Source organism: Melanostigma gelatinosum (genome assembly GCF_949748355.1).
Source record: "Melanostigma gelatinosum genome assembly, chromosome: 10".
NCBI classification, from domain to species: Eukaryota; Metazoa; Chordata; class Actinopteri; order Perciformes; family Zoarcidae; genus Melanostigma; species Melanostigma gelatinosum.
Window position 1 is genome coordinate 7,506,495 of NC_136643.1, and position 24,891 is coordinate 7,531,385.

A 24,891-nucleotide genomic window follows, 5' to 3' on the forward strand; every position below is an offset into this window, starting at 1 on the left:
TTGGGTCTGTTTACTCAGGTCAGGTCATTCAAATACACAATAATGTTACATTACTGTGACCTTATTTTCAAAAAGATGAGAATATCTCCATTGTCTGGGGAGAGGGTCGACCTTTCTGTGGTGACTGGAATATTATTGGGCCTGTCTAGCTTCACTCTGACACTTCTGTCAGCACCTGAACCAGGTGTGTGTGTGTGTGACTCTCACAGAGGGGGCGTGTCTACAGCACCTGCCCCAGGTGTGTGTGTGTGTGACTCTCACAGAGGGGGCGTGTCTGCAGCACCGGACTAAGAATCACTCCGCTGTGGTGAAAGCAGTCTCTGCAGTCTTTTCCTTTTCATAGAGGTCTGGAACAGCTTCACACTGAAGTGGGTGCGTAAGTGGATTTCATAGCGTGGCTCAAGCATTTTAACCAGATTTAGAAATCCTTTGTTTTCTACACCGGAGTGTCCCCGTCGCTCTTCATATGTGTGGACATGCCGATGTTTTGCCGTTGTCGTGTGTCTTTCTCTTTAAATAACGCCTACATACCGTAACGCTTTGTCCACCGCTTTGTCCATCCGTCATTATACGTTACAGGGAAGACAAAATGTTCCCAAACTTGCGATTTAAATGACGCCGCGGCTTCTGACGTTCCTCCGTGTTAAGAATGAAGATCGAGTGAACAGACTGAGATCGAGGCGTTTAGCTCAATTCAAGCAATAACATTTATTTGTGACAGAAGTATTATGTCCAGCAGTTAAATGTGCACGGACCAAAAGGTGCAAAAGTGAAACCTAAGAGCGCTTATACAGAGTATGCAGGCGTGTCATCTGGTTCTCCTTGTGGAGCCATTGGTCAAAATCAAAGCAGAGGCGGATTTGTTTCTAGCATTCAAATGGCCTGATGGAGCACTGGGCAACGTCACCCACAATGGCTCACGTCCGGGACCCGCCTTCTCTGGAACGTCAGTGTGTGTGAAATGTTGATGTACAGCATATTGTTAACACTTAAGGTGCAGAAAAAGGGTGCAGTTCTAAACTATTTCGAAGTCTCTGTGTGAATAGATAAAAAGAGCTCTTCTCCTACTCTAAGATGGCAGTTTCCGCCCTAATCTGGTGGTTTAAGCAAGTGTTACTTTCAGGGCCACTGTATCTGTTTCTATCGTACGAACGGGTGACGGAATGCCCCATTCGGCGTTTTTGACCTACTTACAGTGACCTCACAACTCCGCAATATAAGCTTTACAAGTATAGCGCATATTATTTAACAGTGAATGAATATATTTTATTTACATCCGCTCGCCACGACTTCACCGTTAAATGCTTCTAAGCTGCTCCGTTCACGTGAACACACTACTGCTTTATATCTGTTCACTGACACTCTGCAGTCTGCATTGATATTCGGGGACTTGTTACTTGAAAAGGAACAGCAGCAGTAGAACTTTATTACACACTATGATGATTACAATGTAAAAAAAAAAAAAAATACTCTATTGATCCGCGGTTCACAAGTGATCCGAACCGTGAGGGGTGATCCGAACCGTGAGGGGTGATCCGAACCGTGAGGGGTGATCCCTGACACCACTAATAATTGGCATTTGTGGGCAAAAACAGAGCTTTTACATATGTAGCAAACATCTAACAAACTAACTTGTCCTGTATATAGATGTCTAGGAGAAAACATTCACTCAGAAAAGTTGAGAAAAGACTGGGGGGTAGCGTAAGGTTCTTCATGACTTCGTTGAAACTGCGAGCACTGGCAGGAGTCAGGCTTCCTGCGGTTTGCAGGCCAGGAGGTAAAAATACTTCACAGCCACCACCACCTCCGTCTCCACAGAGGTCACCCTCATTATGGACATCAACCTGGGGAGACAAGGTGTCATCATTCAGTCAGCGGGTGTAGTTTCACTTACCTCTCCAATATGCCAGTTTTTACGGACCAATTAAACATCCGTGTAATAATGTCATCTGTTGAAAGGATGTTTTGCTCCAGAATGTAGATAAATGTAAAAAAATGAATTCATAGGTCAGCAATGCTTATCATTTTTATAGAGCATTGTCAAACGTGTGTGATACTGTGTGTGTATACTGTACTGTATGGATGATTATGCATTTTACCTTTGACGGATGTCTTGAGAGAGTGCGGTGGCTTTCTGTGTGTCGTCTTTTAGCAGCGCCTGATAGCTGGAGAAAGACTCCACCAACCCCATGTAACTGGACAGAGGCATAGGCCTTTCCACCCATACGCACTCGTGCCTGTAACACATAAAACAACACAGTCAATGTGTGTACTGCACATTCACATACATATCCCTCACTGACATTTTTTTTCTTCTAAACCAGCCATGGTATTTGCAGAAATTGACCAAATGGAAAGCATGCTCTCACCACTCCTTGTCAGGGTAAGGGATGGATTCATAGGCCTCCCGGTAAATCTCAATAGAGCTGGGACCGAGGTGGGCACTGCGGTAAGGCTGCAAGGCTGCATAAAACTGGTGAAACCAAGAGACAGGGAGTCATGAGGTTGTTCACCACTGTAATAATAACGATATATATATATATGTATATATATATATATATATATATATATATATATATATATATATATATATATATATGTATGTATGTATGTATGTATGTATGTATGTATATATATATATATATATATATGTATGTATGTATGTATGTATGTATGTATGTATGTATGTATGTATGTATGTATGTATGTATGTATGTATATATATATATATATATATATATATATATACATACCATGAACCGGATATGTTTTCCTCTCTGATGTGTTTTAAGCTATTTAACAATAACTTTAGTACACAGCTATATGTGTTTGATAGATAGTGTATATTTTTGCTCGTTATTATTAATATTTTAATGGTGTCTGACACCAATTTATATTCCACATTGCAATTAACTGCTAACTGTGCCCCTCAGGAAAGCTTCATTGACTAAAAACATCCACAAGATGATGCTGTTGTTCATTTTTGATTAAGACACCTCAGAAGCATAGGGGGAAACCTTTTTTTAGATACCACCACTGAACTTCTATCATCCAAGTATTTATAACCCTATTATACCCTTTCAGAATCAACTGTCAATTCAACTGATTCCTTCATCAAGTAAAATAATAAAAGAAAGCACAGGCTGTTTTATGAGATCATGTTTCTCAGATAGCAAGCTGTAATAATAAACATAAGTATTACACAGAAATGTCACTTTCGTAGTTCTACGGGAGGAAAACAGTCAGACAAACAAGTCTGATGTGCAGGATCGGCTTTTTAGAAGAACAACATGCGTTGTGCCGGGTGCCTTGTGATTCAAAGCAGTCAGTGAAATTGAGGTTATTTGGAACGTCAAGGTCTGTCAGAGGGATGACGTCTGGTGTACTTATATATATATATATATATATATATATATATATATATATATATATATATATATCTTCATGGTGCAAGACATATTTCCAGGAAATGTAATCTTTGAACACCTTAGTGTAGGACAAGTTGGTGTACCACATTAAACAGTGGGATAGTGTAATGTCGAAGATGTTTTGGATCTTTGGCACACTCTGCTGATGTGTGTCATTGGTACAAGCATGGACTGTGGTCGTGTTTTAAGCACATCACAAAAAAGTAGTTGTGCAGCTGGACTGTGAGCTTAGCATAGTGTTTTCTAAAATTATAACCTAATAAAATATAAATAATATTTGTTGTTGCAGTTCTTACATTCCCTAATGTCAGTTAAAAACGAATTCAAATACTGTATTTAAATGATCTAATATCGAGGGCCAGCTCATCACATCATCATGTTGTCACAGGAATTCAATTTTGTGTAAAAGAGATAAAATGTTCAAAATATTCATACTAATTGTATTTAAGTGGTGTTATTATTTGCTTTGATGATCCATCAAGATTGTTATGACCAGCTAAAGAAAGTATGGCTAATTTAGTGGGCTAATTTAGCTTAACAATAGAAGAATTGAAGTGGCAGTTGTCTGGGCTCATAATACATTTTAATAATAACAATAATCCATTATCCATTCATCATGTTTAAATTGCACCAGATTAGGCCCAACACTTTCTCTGCAGAGGTCGCTAATGTCTGCAATACTTGAACATCATAAGTGAGGGATATTTCTGTTGATAAATAAATAAACAGCAGCCTGAAAAATCTGCTTGCTCAGTCGCAGCATCAGCTGCAGCATTTCCTGTTGAAATGGGATCAGAAGCGTCAGAGTGAGCATCACATTTCATAACACAAACATTTTTAAGGAGCAATATGGCTTCTAGCAAGTCGGCCACGAGACGGTGGTGAGAAATGGCTTTGCAGGATGATTTCCAAAAGCTCCTGTGTTTCCACAAGGTGCCAAAGTGGTGCACTACACCAAAGGCATAGCAGGAGTCTGTGTAGATGTTAACTATTTTGTCAGCAGTAAGCTTACAGGCTTCTGTAAGAGCCACCGTATCTGCAGCTTGAGCAGAAAAGTGTGCTGGCAACTTATCATATGATGTGTCATATGAGTATCATATGATGAGACTACAGCAAACCCAACCAACCCTTCTCCCGTGTCCGGCGAGCGGGATGCCAAACCGTCCACTAACAGTTGTAAATCAGCATTCGGTGGGCGTGTCTGTGAGGTCAGGTCTCGGTGTGCAGACCTGTTCAGGAGAAACAACAGTTATGTGGCTCTCCATCTGCTGCAGTAGGAAAAAGAGTAGCAGGATTAAAATCTTTGTCATTAAAGGCATCAGTTGAGCGGTCGGTCCAGGTCAGTTTGTCATGCGCATAAAGATCTTTACCATGAACCATGGATTGGAGAAAGCCTCTGTTTCTGAGGGGTTTGGGATCCACTGTCATACTGTGACGTCATTCCTAAAGAGCTCATCATTTGTTTCTCAGTTTGTGGTTTAGGCACAGTTTAATTGCCTGTGTTTTCTTGGGAGGGAGGGTTCTGCCCTCTGCTGTGATCACATGTCCCAGATATGAAACTTTATCGAGAGCAAATTGCAATTTGGACAGTTAGCCTTGTGACCTTATGCAGCCAAAGTTTGAGGTGCTCGTGGATGCACCGATACATTAACTGCTTGTAAATCTTAGACAATCATCACTCAGGTGGTTCCCTCAAGTCTCGAATTTTCTTTACCAGGAAAAATTTAGTGCGTGCACCGGTGTATCATCACATTAGATTATTATACCAACCTTCATTAAAGACTCAAGAATGGGTGTAATATCATTAATATCTCGATTGAGTAGATATTGCTTCTTGCATGGGTGGAAATAAAATTTTGAAATTGGGCAGATCACGATTTTGGGTGAACACTAGCACCCCTCACCTGTCTTACATCACACATTTGAAACCATGGTGTGTGTTTTCTTATCAAACATAAGTACAATTTTTCCTTTCACTGTTGACATTGATGTACTTCTTGTTTTGTATACGTCACCCTTATTACTGTAGAGTTTACCAGGATCCTCTGTGTTTCTGAAGTCAGTGAGTGTGGGTCTGACTGTGCAGCCAGTCAGACATTCTCTCCATTCCTGGGCATCATGCCAAGGACACCCATGTGATCTCCCCGTTAAACACTCGTACTGCTTGGGAGACAGAGAAACAGATACAGCAGCAGTATTTTCTGTCCAACAAATGTCCTTTATACCATTATACGTAACTTCTCCACTTCTCTCCCTTCTCTAAATAGTACTTCCTCAAATATTTTATCTAATCCATGTAATCAGCCTGCATGTGACATTCTGAACATTTTTACCTTTAATGGTGTTTGTCTTGTGGTAACTTTCTAAAACCTTAATTTGTTTTTAAACAAACAAAACAGAGTTCGGCAGTATATTTTCCTTTTTATTTAATCAATTTTATCTGTTATTGGTCCCTGTTTTTTCTAATTTGTCTTTCTGACCTTTATTTCTTAATCTCTCTCTTTCTCCCTTAGACATTATTACATATATTTCTGCTTCCTCTTTCTCCTTTTGCTTTAAACAAGTTTTGAGTTAATAACATTTTTGTAGGCTGAAACTGCCTTTTTCAGGGAACCCATTTGATCCATTCTTTCAATTGTTTGGCAGTCTGATTATCTTTGTCCCGCATATATTTTATTATTGAAGGTAAGACCTTGGCATCAAGCTGCTCAGGCTCACTGACTTTTACCCATTTTATCTAATTTGTCGTTTACAGTATCTTTAAAACACTCGTGTCAAGACTTAGGTCAACTTGAATGGATACACCAAACCTTTCAATACTACACGTTAACCAGGACACATCTGTCCAACACCCTTACGGAACTTAAGTGCGAGATTACAAGTTTATCACTTCAAAGTGTCTGTTATATCAAAAATTATTTTTCACGAGTGGAATTCTTTTTTCCAGTTCCAGGATCAGAGCGGCAATCTGGAACCCCGTCTGAGGACAGCCTCTCACCTTCTGGGAGGAATCAGCTATTATTTGCACGCTTCTGTCGTCCAACAGAGTTCAGATTACTCGTCTAATCTAAGTTACAATTGTGCTGTTACTTCTGATACATTATTGGATAGTTTTTATTATCCTTGAAATGGTATTGTATGATAAATATTTTAACCATGTCTACGTAGTTCATGACTAAGTGTTTGAACGGCTCTTTTGGGACCGGGATGTGTCCCACTGGTGTTTTGATTTTCCGCACATTGTTCTGAGCACAGGTAATTTTTAACCGAGTGTTGAGAAGAAAACTCGGTTTAATGCAGCTGCATATTGTTATGTCCGACCGACTAGATATGCTGGGTGCCTTCTCTTTATCTCTAAGACGGCACAGGCAGTTGAATCTAGTTTTCTGTAGACTATGTGGCATTTAACTGTTGCATAAGCTATCTCTCGGAGTCTAGTACTTTTCCACTGTGTTCAGGCGAGCGCTAGAGTGCCCCGCCCGGAGTATTTGACCTTCGTGTACTAGAGCTCGCATATCCGCATATAAGCTGTGTTTAACATTGAATGTACATATTTTATTTACACTAGAACACAATAATTAGCTTATCCAAATACCTATACTGAATATCTCTCTCTGAGATACACGAGAAAAGTTAGATGACAGAAGAACTACAGTTCACCACTCAATCCCCCTCTCTTAGACAGAGAAAAAGGAAGAATTGCCTTAAGCTGTACAACTACACAACACTGTGACACTAATGCTACAAACTCTATATGCTTTAAGTGACAATTTTAACTGCAATGTTTGGACGTTTGTGTACTGCCAAAGATTCTCTTTGTACTAGAACAAATTAATAAACTCACGAAGAACTGCCAAGACCACAACTCACTTATTTGCTATACGCACTTTGTACAATGATGTATATTTCTGATGAGGGATTTCACATAGGCTCGATTGAACATTTGCAAAAGCGTTATCACTGGAAGAGCATGCCAAAAACAAGCCAATAGCTCATACTCATGCAAAGCCACCCGGGTGTATATCGCATCAAAAGTCAGCGGTCTCAAGTCTGTCAGTCAGCTTTTTGTTCAGGTGGTTGTTTTTTTATCTTCTTTTTCTAATGTCAGACTTTGACTATGTGTAAGCTTTATTTTTAATTGCTTGGACTCTTTTTGTCTCGTTTTGTCTCTTCCCTTTGTCACATAAGGATCTCTCCTTTATAGTATTACTTTATCAGTAATGTCAATAAGTTACAGTCGTGTGCACACCTTTTCAAACTGTACTATTCATTTTATTGTCTAGTTAAGATATTACTTTTCCTGCTCACCTAGATTTCTGCACAAGATTTCTGAGTCTCGTCAGCGTAGTGTCCTGCCATAAACAGAAACCACTCTTAACAGACCCACATTATAGTTATACTATGTAAATCTAAGCCAGACGACTCCCCTGTACTGCTTTTCACAGATCACTCTTATAGTCAAAATTCACGCCTCTTTTGCTGTGCTCACCTCTCAAGAATGTTGTTTGGTTGGTGCCCCCGTGTCTGCTCCTAATCTCTTCTTAAGAATGTTGTTTGATTGGCGCCCCTGTGTCTGCCCCTAATCTCTTCTCAAGAATGTTGTTTGGTACCAGAATATGTGTTACATATTAACTGTTTACTTGTGATATGAGGTTTTACGTCTCAAATGATTCTGGATATTTTGACATAAGAGGAACACTCATGTTTACTGCAATCATGGAAGTTAAGATTGTAACAACAGTTGGATTCACAAGTTATATGATGGTTTTCTTCAACATTTTCTTCCCACTAGTTTGAAAGAACACGTTATATTAGCAAAATATCCCAAAATCTCAAAATTGACCAGTGCGTGTCCTGCCTGGTTTTTGCCTTCCCCTTGAAGGCCATTAATTGTTCTGGAAAGACATGTCTAATAAAGATGACTGAGAGTATGTCTCCTACACCTGCAGAACTGCAAAAAATAGGCAGGCATATGAGCCAGGTGGTGATTCTGGTACAACACCCCAGCTAAGCCAAAGGGGAGAAACAATAACGGTATAGGCATGCTTTTGTCTCTGTGTTTTCCACTAAAAAGTGTCCTGTTATACTTCTCTGCAATATATAAAAATATAATACCTGTTTTTTTCATATTTTCTACAATAAATAATACATCTCAATTGCAAGCATTTTCCACAGCAGACATGTCACAGTAGAAAACACACAGGTGTAAGTAATAAAATGAATGATGGCAGTTTCAGGGTCCTGGTATTGCTAACACTAGCTCACATTCACTGAGACACTCGGGACCAGGGCAGAGCCATCGTTGATATTATTAGCGACACCTGTGCTGTATTTACAAACAGCCTTACATGCACATTTACAATAACTTCTCTCAGGTGAATGTTCTTGTTAGCACCTCTTTGCAGACTTGGTTGAGTGTATATGAGCAGCAGTCATTGTAGCTGAGCTGCATGTCAATGGTGTAGTTGAGCAGAGCCAAGCAGCCACAGGGCTTCAAGACTCTGTGGGCCTCCTGGAGAAACCGAGGTCGGTCAAACCAGTGGAAGGCAGACATGGCCGTCATCAAGTCCACTGAGCTGTCAGCCAACGGCTGCTCCTCGGCCACACACTGTCTAAAGACAGAACAGTATAGCCGAATGAAACTTCTGACCACTGCCGATAGGATGAAAGGGAGAAGGTTTGCAGGTAACAGCTCTTGAATTGTCAAACCACTTTTTAAATTATTTTTAATCCAATTCCTATTCCTATTCATATCTTGTATCAAATGACATATCAATTACAAATCAATCATTTGATCTAGCTCTGTGACAGCCAACAAAGCTCATTTTACGGCACCTCGCATATCGACACAAGACCTTTTTTTTAATCCTCTTTAAAATTCTGTCAGTGATGAGCCTATTTTGGCATTGCAATTGACTGCTAAGATAACTGTGCGCCTCAGGAAAGCTTCATTGACTGAAAACATCCACAAGATGATGCTGTTTCACTTGCTGCCTTCACATTATAATCTGCACAAAGGATCCAATTTATGTGTGGCAGCAATACAATTTTCAGCAACAAAATGTAAAGCATTACTATTGAAATGTTAAATAACGTTGTAAATTGCATTAGGAAGTTGGTCTTTCATTTAGTTAAAAAAAATATATATATATATATGTATATATATATATATGCAAAATAGTTATAAAATCAATTAAAAGGAAGATTTTTTCTCCATATACTGTACCCACCAACCTTGTGTGACAAGCCACATATCTTGAGAGGATTTCACTGTCCTGTGCTGACAGCACATTTCTTCTATTGTCTGGGCCTTACTGCATGACCGACTTTCACCAGACAAGGGTCACATTGTTCTTGCTTTGGCTTAGATTCAATGAAATAGCTTACAAGATTTTCAGAGCTGCAACTAATGATGTGATGTTAATGTTACAGTTGTTGATTTTAACTTAACATGATTTACATTATTAGGCTTGCTTGATTTCACACTCTTTAGCCAGGGAAACAATTATGGCAAAGATACATTATCTACAGGAGACACAAGTTGCATTCAGAGTGCATTGATGTAATTTGAGTTATACGAAAAGGTGATTTGGTCCATACTTACCTATAAGTGATGTTTGGCTCTTTGGCATACTGCAAAGCCATTTCCAGCTGGGCAGGACTAACATCTGTCCCCACCACGGAGGCAAAGTGTTTGGCCAGCAGCAGTGTTCCCTGACCTGAGCCGCAACCGACATCCACTGCCAGCTCAAAGGGATGATCCATCTGACGAAATACTTTGCAAGTTATATGAAATTCCTGTAATGTTAGTTTTGCTATTATTCAATGACAGTGGTAATGATCCTTCTTCAAATACATTTTTCCATGTGCACTACCTGTTTTTCCAGGAAGTTAAGCACTTTTTGTATCAGATGATCTGATGGAGAGATCCTGTACTTCCAGTAGGATGAAGCATGTTCCCTTCCTTCATACAGACGGTAAGCCATAGCTAGGTGATCCCCTCTCTCAACAGCTAATCCAGCATACGTTTAAAAAAGAGAATAAAGTTATGTATTTTGTCTTGTGTTTTGTTATTGGATAAGAGGAACAAACTTCCACATTGAAAATACTGTTTAGTCCCTTCTGCCGGCAGCCACACTCTCTTTCTCTCTCTCTCTCTCTCTCTCTCTCTCTCACACACACACACACACACACACACACAAAAGGGGGAAACGGGTGCATGGGAAAGGGAGGTCCCCCTACTTTCACTGGTATGTGGCATGTTTGACAATGAACTCCATTAAAGGGACAGTTCCAAGACTTTTTTTTTCATGATGTGGCATCAGTGTTTTACATTTTTTTCTGTGCATGATCCTTAAACAATGATATGTTTTGAATGTAATCCATGATAATTATGTTATAATGGAAATCAAAGTCAAGCACAAAGGTCTGTTGGAGTGTAGATCAGATCATGTGATAGTATTAATTTCTGTCAGCAGCAATCAAAACCACTTGGAGATGATGAGGGTGATGTACGAGTGGTATGTGGAAGAGTGTTACAATAACATCCTGTGTGCAACTCTCATCTGTCTGAATCTCTCAGAATCAGAAACGATTTATTACCAAGTTTGTCTACTTGAAAAAGGGAACTTGACTCTGTGATTAGTGCATAACAATAGACAGAGTAAAGACATCATTAAAAATACAAATGTGCAAATTTCTCATCAACATACAAATATGTCTTTTATTAAAGTGTCTGTTTTAAACATGTATAGTTGTGCAAGGATGTGTAAATGATTGTCCAGAGGGTGTAAGAGTCCGAGCAGCCTGGTCAATGTGGACTGTATTCTTGTATTTCATAATGTCAAGTTGCTATTTAACGAGGGCTCTTCGTTATTCATTGTCAGTGTTGTAGAAATGTGACACCCTGGTGTAGTTGTCAACAGAATTCAAGTCAGTCTGTTTCTTAGGTGTAAAAAGCAGTAAACTCAAAGACATTCCGACAATGGTTTTATTGTTCAACCATATGCATCTCCATGCAATTTACCTTTTTCTAAGCCCCATCCCCCGCTCCAACTCTGTCAATCTGTCAGAGCTACCATGGAGCCCACACTGTCACAAACTGCACTCCCTGAAGAAATATTTTAAATATCTAATTCATGTAAAAACAAAAATGCAATTTCAGAGAGAAGCAGACAGAAGGGTATACAGGGTCTACAATATGAGTTTGAAGAATGTATCCAGGATGTCAAACTGATTCAGCCGTGAAAACAGGTTAAAAAGATAAAGATAGAAGCTAAAGCCTACAGATCACAGTGTGAAAGCCTTTTCCCTTTATTTAGTGTTTCAACCATGAAAAAACAAAAGCAGCATGTGCATTAATATAACAACATTTTCAGTTAGCTTAGAATAGATGTACTAAAGATGTGCTAAAGCACTCTGCTAATGTTAGCTCCACAGATTTTTTCATAGAAATGTAATGTATTGGAAACATATCTTTTTCCAACCTCTCCGGGTGACCAGTATCCCAGTTACATAACGTTTTACCATGACTAGCTCCAAATACACGAAACCAGCCAAGCCCGATAGATGTTGGCCCCTGGACAGAGCTGGCCAAAGCTACGCTATGATTGGCCTGCAGTCCATGGGTGGGTCATAGTGAAAGGTCAATTGTGATCCGTAATCATTATAAAGGTCAGTTACTTTTAAAGGTTAACATTAGCTTCAGTTAGACTCACAATCTCACTCTGGTCAAAACTTTAATTATATGACTATATCGCAATTATTTTCCTATTGCAAGTTAACTTACTTAGAGTGAGAATATATAACTTTTGCTAAACTGTCATAGTGTCTCTTTAAAATGTGTATAACTCACCCCTTATGGTGTAAGGAACAATGGGTTCATGCACAAGCCATTATAGGTGGTTTTTGTTACCATTACCCTTTTTAAGTCACTTTTGGACACTGAATCTTTACTATTGCACATGTTATGCTAATTTATACGCTCGATAATATACCCGTACTATCCAATGATGCCGATAATCTTGCTGTTTTATTTTAACACCACAACTTGGATTTGGTGAATGCCATTAGTTTCCCAAGGACAACTATTGCTGTTTGCGTACAGTATATACATTCATGTGCACGTTCTATCTCTCATTACTTGTTATTAAAAAGATAATTACTGTACATTTTTAGGACAGATTTGTTTGCATTCTGTTTGTTTGTGAAAAGCTGTAGCATGAACCCAAGTTACTTCAGCTTCATTCGCAGTGCACAAAGCAGGTACAACCTCTCCAAGCTGTCTTCTACCCCTCTGTGAAAGAACAGAGAATAAAGAGAGCACCAAAGTAGTAACAACAAATGAATGGACCACCAACCATGCCATGTTGTCAAGAGCTTTACAAAAAAAAACTTGACGAAGCACCCCGTCTGTGAAACAACAGTGGTATGTTATGCTTCTAAATAATCTCCAGTTGTGTAACCTCTCACTTTGCTTCAAGGGATCAGTTGTTTCCTTTGGGAAACTATTTGAGAGGTGCAAAATGAAACTTTAAGAGAAGCAAAATACAGTTTGTCATATGTAAACTGGTCTAAACAGTGTGAAGGATTATATAGCATAAATCTGGTCAAAGGTATTCATCAGCTGATTGATTTTTCACTTGCGTTACACAATCACTGGGAAAACAAGAGTTGTACTCAGAAAAAAAGGGTTTATTTAGAAATGTCCCCGTTCAACAAATGCAGTCAATAATTGGACAGTTTTCAAGTTAATAAATTGCAGATTGCGAAGACTAAGACTCACAAACTCACTCTCAAAACACACGCAATGCCATGCTGTTGATTATCCCGCTTTTGATGCCAGGACGCAGAAATATTCCATTTCCTGCTCTATTTCAGTGTCAGGAGACATGACTCCCATCTCCTCCAGAAACCTGTGAAGCAGTGCAGTGATTGATTATTCACCTCAGTACTCAGTGGAGCTCCACAGAAAAACATTCAGACAGTTGAAGTTTACAAAAAAAGGATCATTATAATAGCAGACATGTACAATTCATGTATGTGTGTGTGTGTGTGTGTGTGTGTGTGTGTGTGTGTGTGTGTGTGTGTGTGTGTGTGTGTGTGTGTGTGTGTGTGTGTGTGTGTGTGTGGATAGATGACCTCTTTTGAGTCTTAAGCAGCAGTTCGTCAGCAGCCTTTGGATCTTTTTTCTTGTAAATTTGGAACATGGACCAGGTCTCAATGAAACCCACCAGGTTCCTCACCGAGATTGACGACTTCACCTGAACACTCTCAATCCTGTTGTATCATTATTTTTGATGTATTATTACATATAAAGACAATTAAACAATACTGGGACATAAAAACACTTATTTTTCATTTAACTGTGCATTTAGCATTAATTCTAGGCAACAATAATAACTGCATTTCTGTGTCACGGATTAAGTTAAGATCGTGATTTCAGTGCTGAACCAGTTTGTTAACAACTTAAATCTGTCAGCAGAAAATGGTATTGTATTTAGCTGTTGCAGAGGTGTGTTTAGGTTTGTGTGGCGATTACCTCTCTTTGTCAGGAAAAGGGATGGCAGAGTAGAGCTCTTCCAGCTTACCCTCACTTACAGTTACTCGATTGCTAGTGTATGGCAACAGCACCTGCCTCACCTGGAAGTGGATGCATATGAATGTTTAACCATCCCATTTTGTATTGAATTTGTGTAGCATGAATACTGTGTCTGTCTCCCTGTATGAATAACCAATAAACAAAGTAATAATACATTTAATAATATGATGGAAAATTAGTTTGTGGTCTGACTACTGGACTGTCGACACAGAAAAAAACTGACTCAGACCACTGGGTTGGACTGCAATCAGGACAAGCAAACGGAGAGCATAGTTTTCTTTTCATTCGCTTCTTTCATTATTGTAGATGACGAATACAAGTCAAACAGGTGGTAGAAGGCTACAGTAATTGCAATCGTAATCTTTGCAGATGTTGTGCTACTGTTTCATTCATTTATTTGTCAAAAAAGACTAGAACGTACTTTTGAAAGAGTATTGAAAGTGTGCTGGTACCGAGAACTGACACTATTCGTGACATAATTTCCCTCAGAAATGTTTAACACGACTCCCATGATAGAGTCTTCACCCACCTCTTCATATATCTGATTGAGTCTTTCTCCACAGTCCTGGTAGTGAAGTCTAGTGTTAAGGTCGCTGAAGCCCAGCAGAGCCACGCAACCCCGGGGTTTCAAAACCCGACTTGCCTCGGCCAGGAACCTCGACTGATCGAACCAGTGGGCCGCCGACGCTGCCGTCAGCAAGTCTACAGAGCAGTCTGGAAAAGGAAGATCCTCTGCTGTCCCCCTCCTGCAAGTGCAGGAGACAGGTCACACTAAGTAATACTTCTGAAACATTAGCATTTCAACATCATTCTTTATTGCCAAAGATTAACTACGTCCACATGAATAGAGCGACTCACACACTCCTACCTGTATGTGATGTTAGGGTACCCTGGCACGGCCCTGGCCTCCTCCAGTTGACACTCACTGATGTCGATACCCACCACTTCCTGGAAGTGCGGCGCCAGTGGATGCGAGTTTTGACCCGTACCACATCCCAGATCCACTGCCAGCACATGTGGCTGTCCCTTCTGAGGATGTTAACAGATGTGCAGAATTTGTTGAACAGTGGCGGCTGGTGGAAAATTTTCTAGGTAGGTCTGTGCCACATCCAATCAATTTCAGCAAACATCCCAGTATGATTTAATGCAAAAAAAATGAAGGTATCAAACTACTAATTTGCAGTTAAATATTTGACCTTTATTCCAACATGAAAAAAAGCAGTAAATAACACTTCAGGACAAACACGTCAGGACATCTCATTTTTGTCACCCTCACAGGCAATTCAGTATCATATAATAATATATATATCATATAATAATATTCTGTACAATATAATAATATATATATCATATAACAATATATATCATATAATAATATTCACTATAATATAAAACACACACACATATCAGTATTCATTTATATTATTTATATTATCTGTCCCGGTTGTTTTAAAAAGCTAAATAAGTTATTAGCATGACTGCATCCAGCTAGCCAAACCTGTCTGGTGTACAGCTAACAGAGAAGCTTCGTATGTACTGCTTCCTAATCTGCTGTCTGATTGTGAGGTCAGGCTGATCTGGGATCAGCTCTTTGGCCTGCAGAATCTCCGCCAAATTTCTCCTCTCAAACGCTGGCGCTCACCTGTAGAGACTAGTCCGGACGGGAACGCGCAGATTCTGCCCCAAACTGAATCTATTTGAGGACGCTGATTGGCTAAATTGTATGTCACACATTTATATCTTGAATCAGCAATTGGCTAAACTGCTTCATAGACCCGCCACTTTTGGGCAGTTTAGCCAGCGCCCCAGCCAGCTGAGACGTGCACACGCGGAGAGGACGTGCAGGAAAAGCATATATTGACCGCAGATATCATATTTTACACATATTACTGGGTGATCCCATATTTCAAAACCACAAATATTGACAGTTTGTATAGTTTATGATTATTATTATTTATTTTATTTGTTGTGGCTCAAGGTGGGGCGGCGCCCTAGCGCCCCCTATTGACCAGCCGCCTCTGTTGTTGAATATCGCAAAATAGAAAAACTACTCTTGTTTTGTGGATCAAGTGGGCAGAATAAATGCACTATGATACCCGAACGGATCTTATGATCAGTTTATTTGGCCATGGCATACCTTTTTAGAGAGGTATTGAAGAATGATGTTGTTGAGCTCCTCTGGAGGTGTAAAGCGATACTTTTGGTAGGCGGAGGCATGATCCTTCCCCTCAAACAGCCGGTGTGTCATTGTGTTTTTTTACTCTTCTCTTTCTGTGCTGTTGCCAATTTTGCCCTCTCTGACCTCTGCTCCGAAAAAGTCTCCTTTGTTCGTTCTTCCCGTCTTCTTTGCCTTTGTTTCGTTTCCTTGCTTTCAGCCTCTTTAACCTGTCATGTACCTCTATTCCTGCTGCTGTTCTCTGTCTACACTTTCACACGCTCTGCACTACTTCACCCACTGAAGCTGCTGATTAGAAAACAATGCCTAACAGAGACAACCCCTTTGTCTTAACCCTTTACTGGCCAGAGCATTTCTGTAGATTGTATATTGACAGCTGCATATTGATACAATGAGTGGAAAACACATCGGATCTTAGTTGCCACACTTCTGCAAGCGCACCAATGTATCTGCATCTGCTCACATGTACTTTTTGCAAGTGAAAACTCAGTCTCTGTCTTTTGCTTCGATACACACTTTTATAAAACTGCTTAGTTTCTTATCTAAGTGCATGCATTTTAGGCAACAGACCGGTGTGGAAGTTGCATTCACAATCTCTCATGTGCGCTCCTCAAGATAGATCCTTATCTAAGTATTTAAACTTGAACTATATTTTTTATTATCATTTATAGATACGTACATAAAATGTTGACCCTGCATTTAACCCATCCTAACTTTTAAGAGTAATGGTCTGCTGTGAGGTGCCAAGGGAGCTACTTGGGAATCAGTGTCTCCCTCAAGGACATGCGGAAGGAAAATGCATTTAAAGAGAGGTAATGAAGGAGAATATTGTTGAATTAATCTTGCACGACCTGCCCATATATGTTGCAGTGTTTGACTAGGTTTTTTAATCTGCCAGTTCATTCATCACAATTGCCGCATGGTGCCGGCAGTGTGTCTAGAAAATCATGTCACTTTTAGTACAAAGTACATTGAATGAAAGTACCATAAAAAGTGTGACTTCTGTCATAACCCACATGATCTCCCACGAATGCGGGAAATGACGGGTTGAATGTCCTGTGCCTCCTCTCCCACCTGACGTAGTCTTTCTCACAGTTCGTACTAAGTCACAAGCTCTGAGGCTTGTACATTCACGTGGATACGTTTTTATTCGTGTGTCCACCACGAAAAAAGAATCCTAATTTTCATTGCTTTCATCGTTTCTCACCACCATGTAACGTGCTGTTAAGAGATCCTGGTCATTTCACATACTTCTGTGTGGTCAGGCTGGTCATCAGAGTCAAACATGTGCGAGGTCACAAGGTCAGTCATTTCTGTTTTTCCAAAACCAAGGTTACACTTGTGTGTTCGTTCTCTTGACCATTTGCCAAACTGAAAAACACATTTGTTTTGGTTTGGTTACCCAGGGTGGCACTCCAGGGTAGCCAGGCATGTTTTAATTGCTCTCCAGGGATATTGGAGATAATGGCCTGTTGGCCATTTCCAATTTACCGTAGTCACTCTACATTAATAACCTTTGAAAAATAAAACATACAGTGTACCGTCCCATGGGCTCTCATTAATGTTGACATCATCAAACCCATTATTCATCATATCATATCTTGTTGGACTGCATTATACAAAACATAATCAACAGATTACATCACATGTGTTCCATAATAATTTGGTTCCCTCTGATCCTTAGTAACTCAGATTGGTACACTTGTTTGTTTACAGGTCTAAGCAATTATTTGACAATCATTTCTAAAGATAAATCGTTCTAAATACAATCCTTGCACACTACTATAAATCATAAAGTTCAAAAGTACTTGCTGAAAACCTCAGAGCTAGTTTGGCTCAATGAGACATTTTTATCAGTATTTGTTTATCTGTGTTTAAAGCATTTAAATATCAGAGATTAATGCACAACCAACTGGACTTGTACATTTGTTTCCTCATTTATTTGCTTTTGTTAGGGTTTGAACAAAGGATGAGAGACTGCAGGCCGCAGGGAGATTTCTGCTGCGAGCTTCTTACTGCGCACGCGCATCAGAAAAACGGACTGGATCCTGTTCAGAATTAAAGCAATATTTAATGTACTACACAAAGTTCACTTACAAACTGAATTAACTATCAATCGTAATGTTCTCGAGAACAGAGACCACATGCACGCGTCCTCCTCACAGGTCTGAATTCAGGTACTGAAAAAGAGGGGCGGAAGTGGTCTGAGGAATGCTCTCTAAACAGTCTTTTATATGCCTTTTTACCCCGAAGAAGAAGAGACACAGGAAGAAGGAGCGATCCCCCATTCCCGCTGGGCTGCAGCAATCCCCCGTTCCCGCTGGGCCACAGCTAACTCCAGCTCCCCGTGTCCTGTCGGCGGTCCGGCCGACTCTCCGTGTCCTGTCGGCGGTCCGGCCGACTCCAGCCGCCGCCTCAGAGCTGCAGCTATCCCCTGACCCGGCTGCCGTCGCCTCAGAGCCACTCCCAGTCCCTGCCGCCGCCGTCTCCGAGCCGCAGCCGTTCCCAGTCCCTGCCGCCGCAGTCTGCAAGCCGCTCCAAGTCCCTGCCGCTGCCAAACGCCAGCGATCTCCTGCTGCCGCTGCCTCCGAGCCGCTGCGACCCCGAGCCCCTTACTCCACTGGGCCGTCACTCCATTCCCCTGAGCCCCAGTTTATGGACTTCTGTCCTCCAAAGCCCCAGTGTCCCTGGTCCGGTGTCCCCCAGATCCCGTGTTCCCAGTCCGGTCCCCCCAAGATCCCGGGTCCTGAGCAACTTCGGCAGTCCGGTCCCCCTAAGATCCCGGGTCCTGAGCAACTTCGGCAGTCCGGCTGCCCCAAGATCCCGGGTCCTGAGCAACTTCTGCAGTCCGGCCGTCCCCCCGAGCTCCTGTGCCCGGAGCAACTCCGGCAGTCCGGCCGTCCCACCGGGCTCCTGGGCTCGGAGCAACTCCGACAGTCCGGCCGTCCCCCCGAGCTCCTGGGCTCGGAGGCAGTCCGGCCCCGAGGTCCCGTGTCCAGATCCCTCCTTCCCGTCCGACCACCCTCCTGCCCGTCCCCCAGAGCCCTGTGGCAGGTTGAATCCAGCCACATAATACTGAATACTGAAACAAGAAACATTGAGGAAAGAAATTTTTTAAGTATATATTCTCTGGCCAGAGAAGGCTTCACCGTCATACTGACTGCAACACAGTATGCAGAGGAATAAGCCAAGAGTTCAGTTTGTCTCCTGCTCTTAACCATCTCAGCACACAGTAGGGGGAACATCAGGTATTTACATTACAACAATTGATCAGCAGTTTCAAGCTCCCCATTGCAGTCACCCCTTCATCTTCTGAGCCTTGTCACACAAAGACATGTGTCTTTATTACCTTTAATTATCCCTGGGAATCTTCACACCTAAACATTCTCTGGTTAAACTGCAACCCCCATTTGGTTACTTCCCCTTACCAAAGCAAAGGCAGAGATAACCCATATGGTCCTATCACCACTCTCCTCAGTACACACTAATATGTCACATATAGTTTTGTTCGTGAGTAAGGCACATAAACTAAATCACAGTAGAAATGTACTAGCACACTAAAATGTTCTATCACAGTACTGCCTCAGTAATATCAAAACGAAAAAAGAATCCTAATTTTCATTGCTTTCATCGTTTCCCACCACCACGTAACGTGCTGTTAAGAGATCCTGGTCATTTCACATACTTCTGTGTGGTCAGGCTGGTCATCACAGTCAAACATGTGCGAGGTCACAAGGTCAGTCATTTCTGTTTTGACAGTAATGTCAAAACCAACCCTTAACTAAACAGGTAACAAGGAGTTTCAGCTGCATTGTAACTGTCGAAAGGATCCAGCTGTAGAATTATCTTTATTCATCAAATCGATCTCTGCTGCTGTCTACAGGCTAAATAGAACAGTACTTTCCCCCTGTATTTTAACCTTACCATGATCTACATTACATAAAAGGTGACCGGAAATAAAGCCAGTTATTATGAATAGATACAATATCAAATAAATAACATTTAAAAAATATATATTGTTGAGAGTTTTAAAGTTGTTTATGATTTTCTAACAAGTTAATCGTTATATTAATGAATGAATGCAACTTTATTATAGTCGTCATATACATTCGGTACATATGAAATGTAACTTCTGGGTCTCGAAATATTTTTTCCCATAAGTTTTGCATGAGTAGACTGTGCCACTTTGCATGCAAGTAATACTTTGAAGGGATAGGGGAACAAAATGAAGTGTAAATAACTGAAGAAAATAACAGCCATGTACACTTTTTATGATTACTATTTAAACTATTATTCTGCTGCTGTAAACTTCTGGCCAAATCCCACAACTTTGGTGTCCTCAAACAAACCTCATGACAGAATATCAGGTGATACATTGTTTATACAGACAGTGAAGTCAGTTGGGTCTTCCTCCATGTGACCACGTACTCGGGGACTGGGAGGACATCGTCCATCTGACGTGCGGTGAGGTTCGTGGCTGATGAGGCACTGACTCTTTAAGAGTCAGATTTAGAAATATATGAACCCAATAGAGTAGCTTAAATCACCATTCAATTGGCAGATTGCACATTGACTACTGGTTGTTTTTCATATGTATAACAAGCAAGAACGTTCAATTTATAGCGGCTCAGAGAAAGAGCGCATTTCCTCTGCACCCTCCGTGTGCTTTTAATTTGCCATCACAATTCCACAATTCATACTGTTAGATCCTGGGATACTTCTGGCCCGATACGGGGCTACTTACTGACTCAGCTCTCTATTAAAAGATTGTCGAGCTGGTGTTCTGGCGAGGGAACTCGCCTGGCTCCGCTGACTGCCGTTACTCCCGACGTCTACCCTGCTTCCTCCGGTCTGAGCGCGCTCGGCCGAGAGACCAGTCCTGGCCCCGGGCGCTCCCACCAGTCGCGTCGGTTATGGCAGCTTCCCTCTTATGGATCCGTGGTCTTGGTAAATGCCAGGTTAGGTTTTAACGGCTAGGATTACTTCTTTCTAAAACCGTAAGGGGTTGTTAAGTGGATTCGGTCTCTAGGATAACCTTTCAGAACTCAGTTGTTAGACATACAATGGCTTTAACTTTTTACTACTTGAGCAAATGAATGCACTTGAGAAATTTACTTTAAATGCAGATTAGATATTTATTGCAGGTTATATTTTAGTTAGTTTGCAAGGGTTAAGCTACAGCTCACATAAAACGTTACTACACTTGATTCGTTACTTTAATTTTCTTCTTCGATTATATTCATTAGTTTTAGATGCCGAGACGGCTCGGTTGGAGCTGGATGTCCAATGGTGCGATGAAAAGGTTATTTTGGAGTTGTTAGGAGCGAAGGTCGGGCCAGACCCTCGGACTCCTCCTGCTCTCGCAGCGAAGTCCGTTCAACAGTCCTCAAAACTCAGTACAAAGTCTTTCTAGGGCTGCTGCGTCTTCTCCGTTGTCCAGTTGTTAAGAATCGAGCAGTGGGGAGAAGAAAACCTCCGTCTTTGAATCTTATTGTCCACGAACAGCGGTCTTCTTTCCGTGAACAGAGACGAAGTCCTCAATACATCAGTTGCGATCGTCCGTATCTCCTCATCAGCGCACTTGGACGGCGCCCGTGTCGAAATCCCAGTTTGCTGTTTGCAAGTCACTCCTTTTATCCATCATTTGGGCTGTCGGCCCCCTCCTGTCCAATACATGATCTCATCTCCCCACCCACTTGAGTGGGCGTTTGGTCCTGAACATGTCCGGACAAGTCCAGGCTTTATCCTATATTATGCCTCTATGACTCATCTCTTGCAACAGTCTTTTCCTAACCCCACCCAATAACATCTGTTCCTATTTCACTCTTTTTGCTAACTCATCCTGACAAAACACTTTTCTTACATCTCGGCTCCGGTCACACAGAACATTTGTTAATCAGCTTTTACATTTGTTAAATCACTCTATGCATTAAACATTCGTTACATATTGATTAAACATTTTGTTATATAATGATCATACACTTTATCTCTTGATTACACTTTATTCTGAGTATATACTTTGTGCTTTTATATCCTAACTCCCCCTTGAATGTGCAAGCATGTTACCGAGGCAGCTCTGTGGGCTCAACTCTTCTTGACAATACTCATTCAATACAAATAAAAAATAAGTTAGTGCAGCGTATGCATGGTCTTACCTTTACTTGTAAATGAAGTCCATTCATCTATCCTTCTGGACAAAAATCTCTGTGACTTTGTTGTAAAAGTCCTCCTTATCTTCTTTCAGTTTTAGAAGTCTCTCCGTCTCAATGGAGATCATTGCCAGGGATGAAAGTCGTCCTTGGTCAGTCCGATTCCGACTGTATGTTTTGAGTCTTTTCAAAGCAGAGAATGACCTTTCCACAGACATTGTTGTAGCCGGTATAGTGAGCACCAGCTGGAGTAACTTTGTTGCCGCAGAAACAGTCTGCATCAGATCGTTGTGGGCCAAAAAGCTGAGAAGCTGTCCAGGGGATTTACATCCATCCCTCACTGTTTGTGAGCTATATAGTCTGATGAGATCAGCCTTTAGTCTCACAAAGTCAAAGAACCTGGCATATTTTGACAGGCTCTGCAGTTTGGTGTCATCAAAATGTTGTGACATTTTATTAAATTTTGTACAATCGACCAAACCAAGGAAAGCTAGCTCACCAAAATGATCAAACCTAGCTTTCAGTTGAACACTTACATTGTCCAGAATGTTATAAAACATTAGTTTCCTCTCATCTCTGACTGAGTTTTGACTTCGGACAATATCTGTCGTCCCGAGAGCGGCGCATTTCTGCTCAAATCGCTCATAGAAACTGTTAAACTCTTGTCTCTGGCATTCCACAAATCCAATTGTGTCGCGGATTCGTGCACAACAAAATCCAATGTCCATGACTTTGTTTTGCAGCACTCTGAAGAGTGCATCGGTTGCACTGAAAATGTCCTCATATGCCATAATGAAAAAGCACGTTGATGCCTTTGACAGCCACCGCTCATATCCAGCGGCCATCATTAGGGTGTCATTATCCCAACTATCTGGATTTTCTCTCACAATACGGAATACAGCACGCAGCTCAGTTTGGTACATGCTTATTGTCTGCAACAGTCTTGAATTTGAGCTCCATAACGTGGGTGCTGCTCTTGGTAAACGTCGCTTCCCAACATCATCCAAAAAGTGGGTGCGCTTCGTGGACTTACTGAAAAATGCCGCTCGTCCCTCAATGGTTTTAAAAAAAGTTATACACTCAGGCATGCATTTTGCTGAATGCAAGAGCACCAGGTTCAATTTGTGTGCGTAACAGTGAGTAAACATGGCCTCCGGCAGCTTTTCTTTAACCCTGGCCTGCACTCCATTAAGCTCCGATGACATCACAGCTGCTCCGTTATAGGTCTGAGCTACCAGCTTTTCGACACACTTGTATTTCTCCAACACTCCCAAGACATACTCGGCTATAGCAGGGGCTCGTCTGTCATCACTCATCACTCACATCATCAAATCCCAAAAACACCTCCCTCAGTTCACAGGCCACCTCACTTTTAGCCACATAGCGCAAAAAGACAGAGATCTCGGCTTTGCTTGTGACATCCGTTGTGTCGTCTACTTCTACAGCAACAAATGTGGCTGCATTAATCTCCTTTTTGATATAATTTCTAATCACCTCACCAACTGCTTCGATTAAATCGTTCTGTATTCAGTTTGACAAGCCAGAAAACATTGGATGTCTCCAAATGTCAAGCTAATCTTTCATCTTTCTCAGCAAAGGCATGTAATAGTTCTACATAGTTGCCTCGATTAGAAGAGCTTGAACTCTCATCGTTACCACGAAATGCCAGTTCCTGTTTGGCTAGGAAGCAGGTTGCATTAATGAGGTCTTTTAAAATCTCTCGGTTTTCCTTTACCTTAGCGTTGTGGATGCTAATATTTAGTCTCTGCTGTTCATCCAAAGCCAAATCTATTCTCGAGGTTCCAAAAGTTTTCAAAGCAATTTGGCTTTGAATGTGAGTGGTTGATCTTTCATGTTTGCTGAGGCTTCTTGTTAGATTTTTCAAGTCACAAAATCCTGATTTAGTCCAGACATTGTCACACGTTGAGAACAGAAGACAGGGAAAGCAGTAAAGGCGGTTTGTTGTAGCACAGCCACACAGCCAGTCTTTTCGATCATACCACTCCATTTGAAAAGAGCGAGTTATCTTCTGTTCCGTCGTTTGAAGCAAATCTTTTAGCTCCGGTATTGGTCTCCCATCATTTATCACTTCACGTTTCGATTGAAAGTCCAGTTTAAAAATGTTTAAGCTAAGCTATAGATTCTTCCATTATTGCGGTCAAAGCTAAATATACGACGAAGAAGAAGAGTGTGTGGGCTCTTGCACGCCCACTTCATTGAGGCAGAGGTACTGTGCCTCCCCTCTGTGCTTTTTCACTGCGGTTTCTGTCAGATCAGCAAGACTAAATATGTTCTACACATTCGTGAAATTCATGAATACATGACCTATTCTATGGAAAGAAATGACATATAATAAAAGTGCATACAAAACAAACAATGAAAAGCAAAAGGCACGCGCTCAACCCAGTTTGTCTCCTCTCTGTTTGAACAGGAAATGCACAAATTCAGAGATTTTGATTATAAAAATGCTTGAAATTATGGGAATCATACAGAAATTACATTTATAGCACAGATCAGTAGATAAATATACATTTTCAT

At 41.0% G+C, this 24,891-nt stretch overlaps 2 protein-coding genes across 2 annotated transcripts; both read right to left on the minus strand.

Moving 5' to 3' along the window:
* Positions 1-851: 851 nt before the first annotated feature.
* Positions 852-10,436, minus strand: LOC306783163 (putative methyltransferase). Its single transcript, XM_079276701.1, has 6 exons — positions 10,304-10,436; positions 10,033-10,193; positions 8,824-9,040; positions 2,370-2,473; positions 2,100-2,237; positions 852-1,844 (listed from the first exon to the last, which is right to left on the minus strand). The coding sequence occupies exons 1-6, from the start codon at positions 10,412-10,414 to the stop codon at positions 1,748-1,750; spliced, it is 828 nt and encodes a 275-aa protein (XP_079132827.1). The 5' UTR covers positions 10,415-10,436; the 3' UTR covers positions 852-1,747.
* Positions 10,437-13,251: 2,815 nt separating this feature from the next.
* On the minus strand, positions 13,252-16,276 carry LOC306783064 (putative methyltransferase; the record flags this gene model as incomplete). The annotated part of the gene is made up of 6 exons (XM_079276595.1): positions 13,252-13,342; positions 13,569-13,706; positions 13,969-14,069; positions 14,558-14,774; positions 14,897-15,057; positions 16,166-16,276. 6 exons carry the CDS (start codon positions 16,274-16,276, stop codon positions 13,252-13,254), a joined length of 819 nt encoding a protein of 272 aa, XP_079132721.1.
* Positions 16,277-24,891: the final 8,615 nt, after the last annotated feature.

Coding starts and splice junctions, on each gene's coding strand:
- LOC306783163 (XM_079276701.1), bottom strand. CDS start 10,414: ATGGCTTACCGTCTGTATGAAGGAAGGGAACATGCTTCATCCTACTGG. Junction 10,194..10,303: donor TTAACTTCCTGGAAAAACAG/GTAGTGCACATG, acceptor GTATTTCGTCAG/ATGGATCATCCCTTTGAGCT. Junction 2,474..8,823: donor TCAACCAAGTCTGCAAAGAG/GTGCTAACAAGA, acceptor TGGTTTCACCAG/TTTTATGCAGCCTTGCAGCC.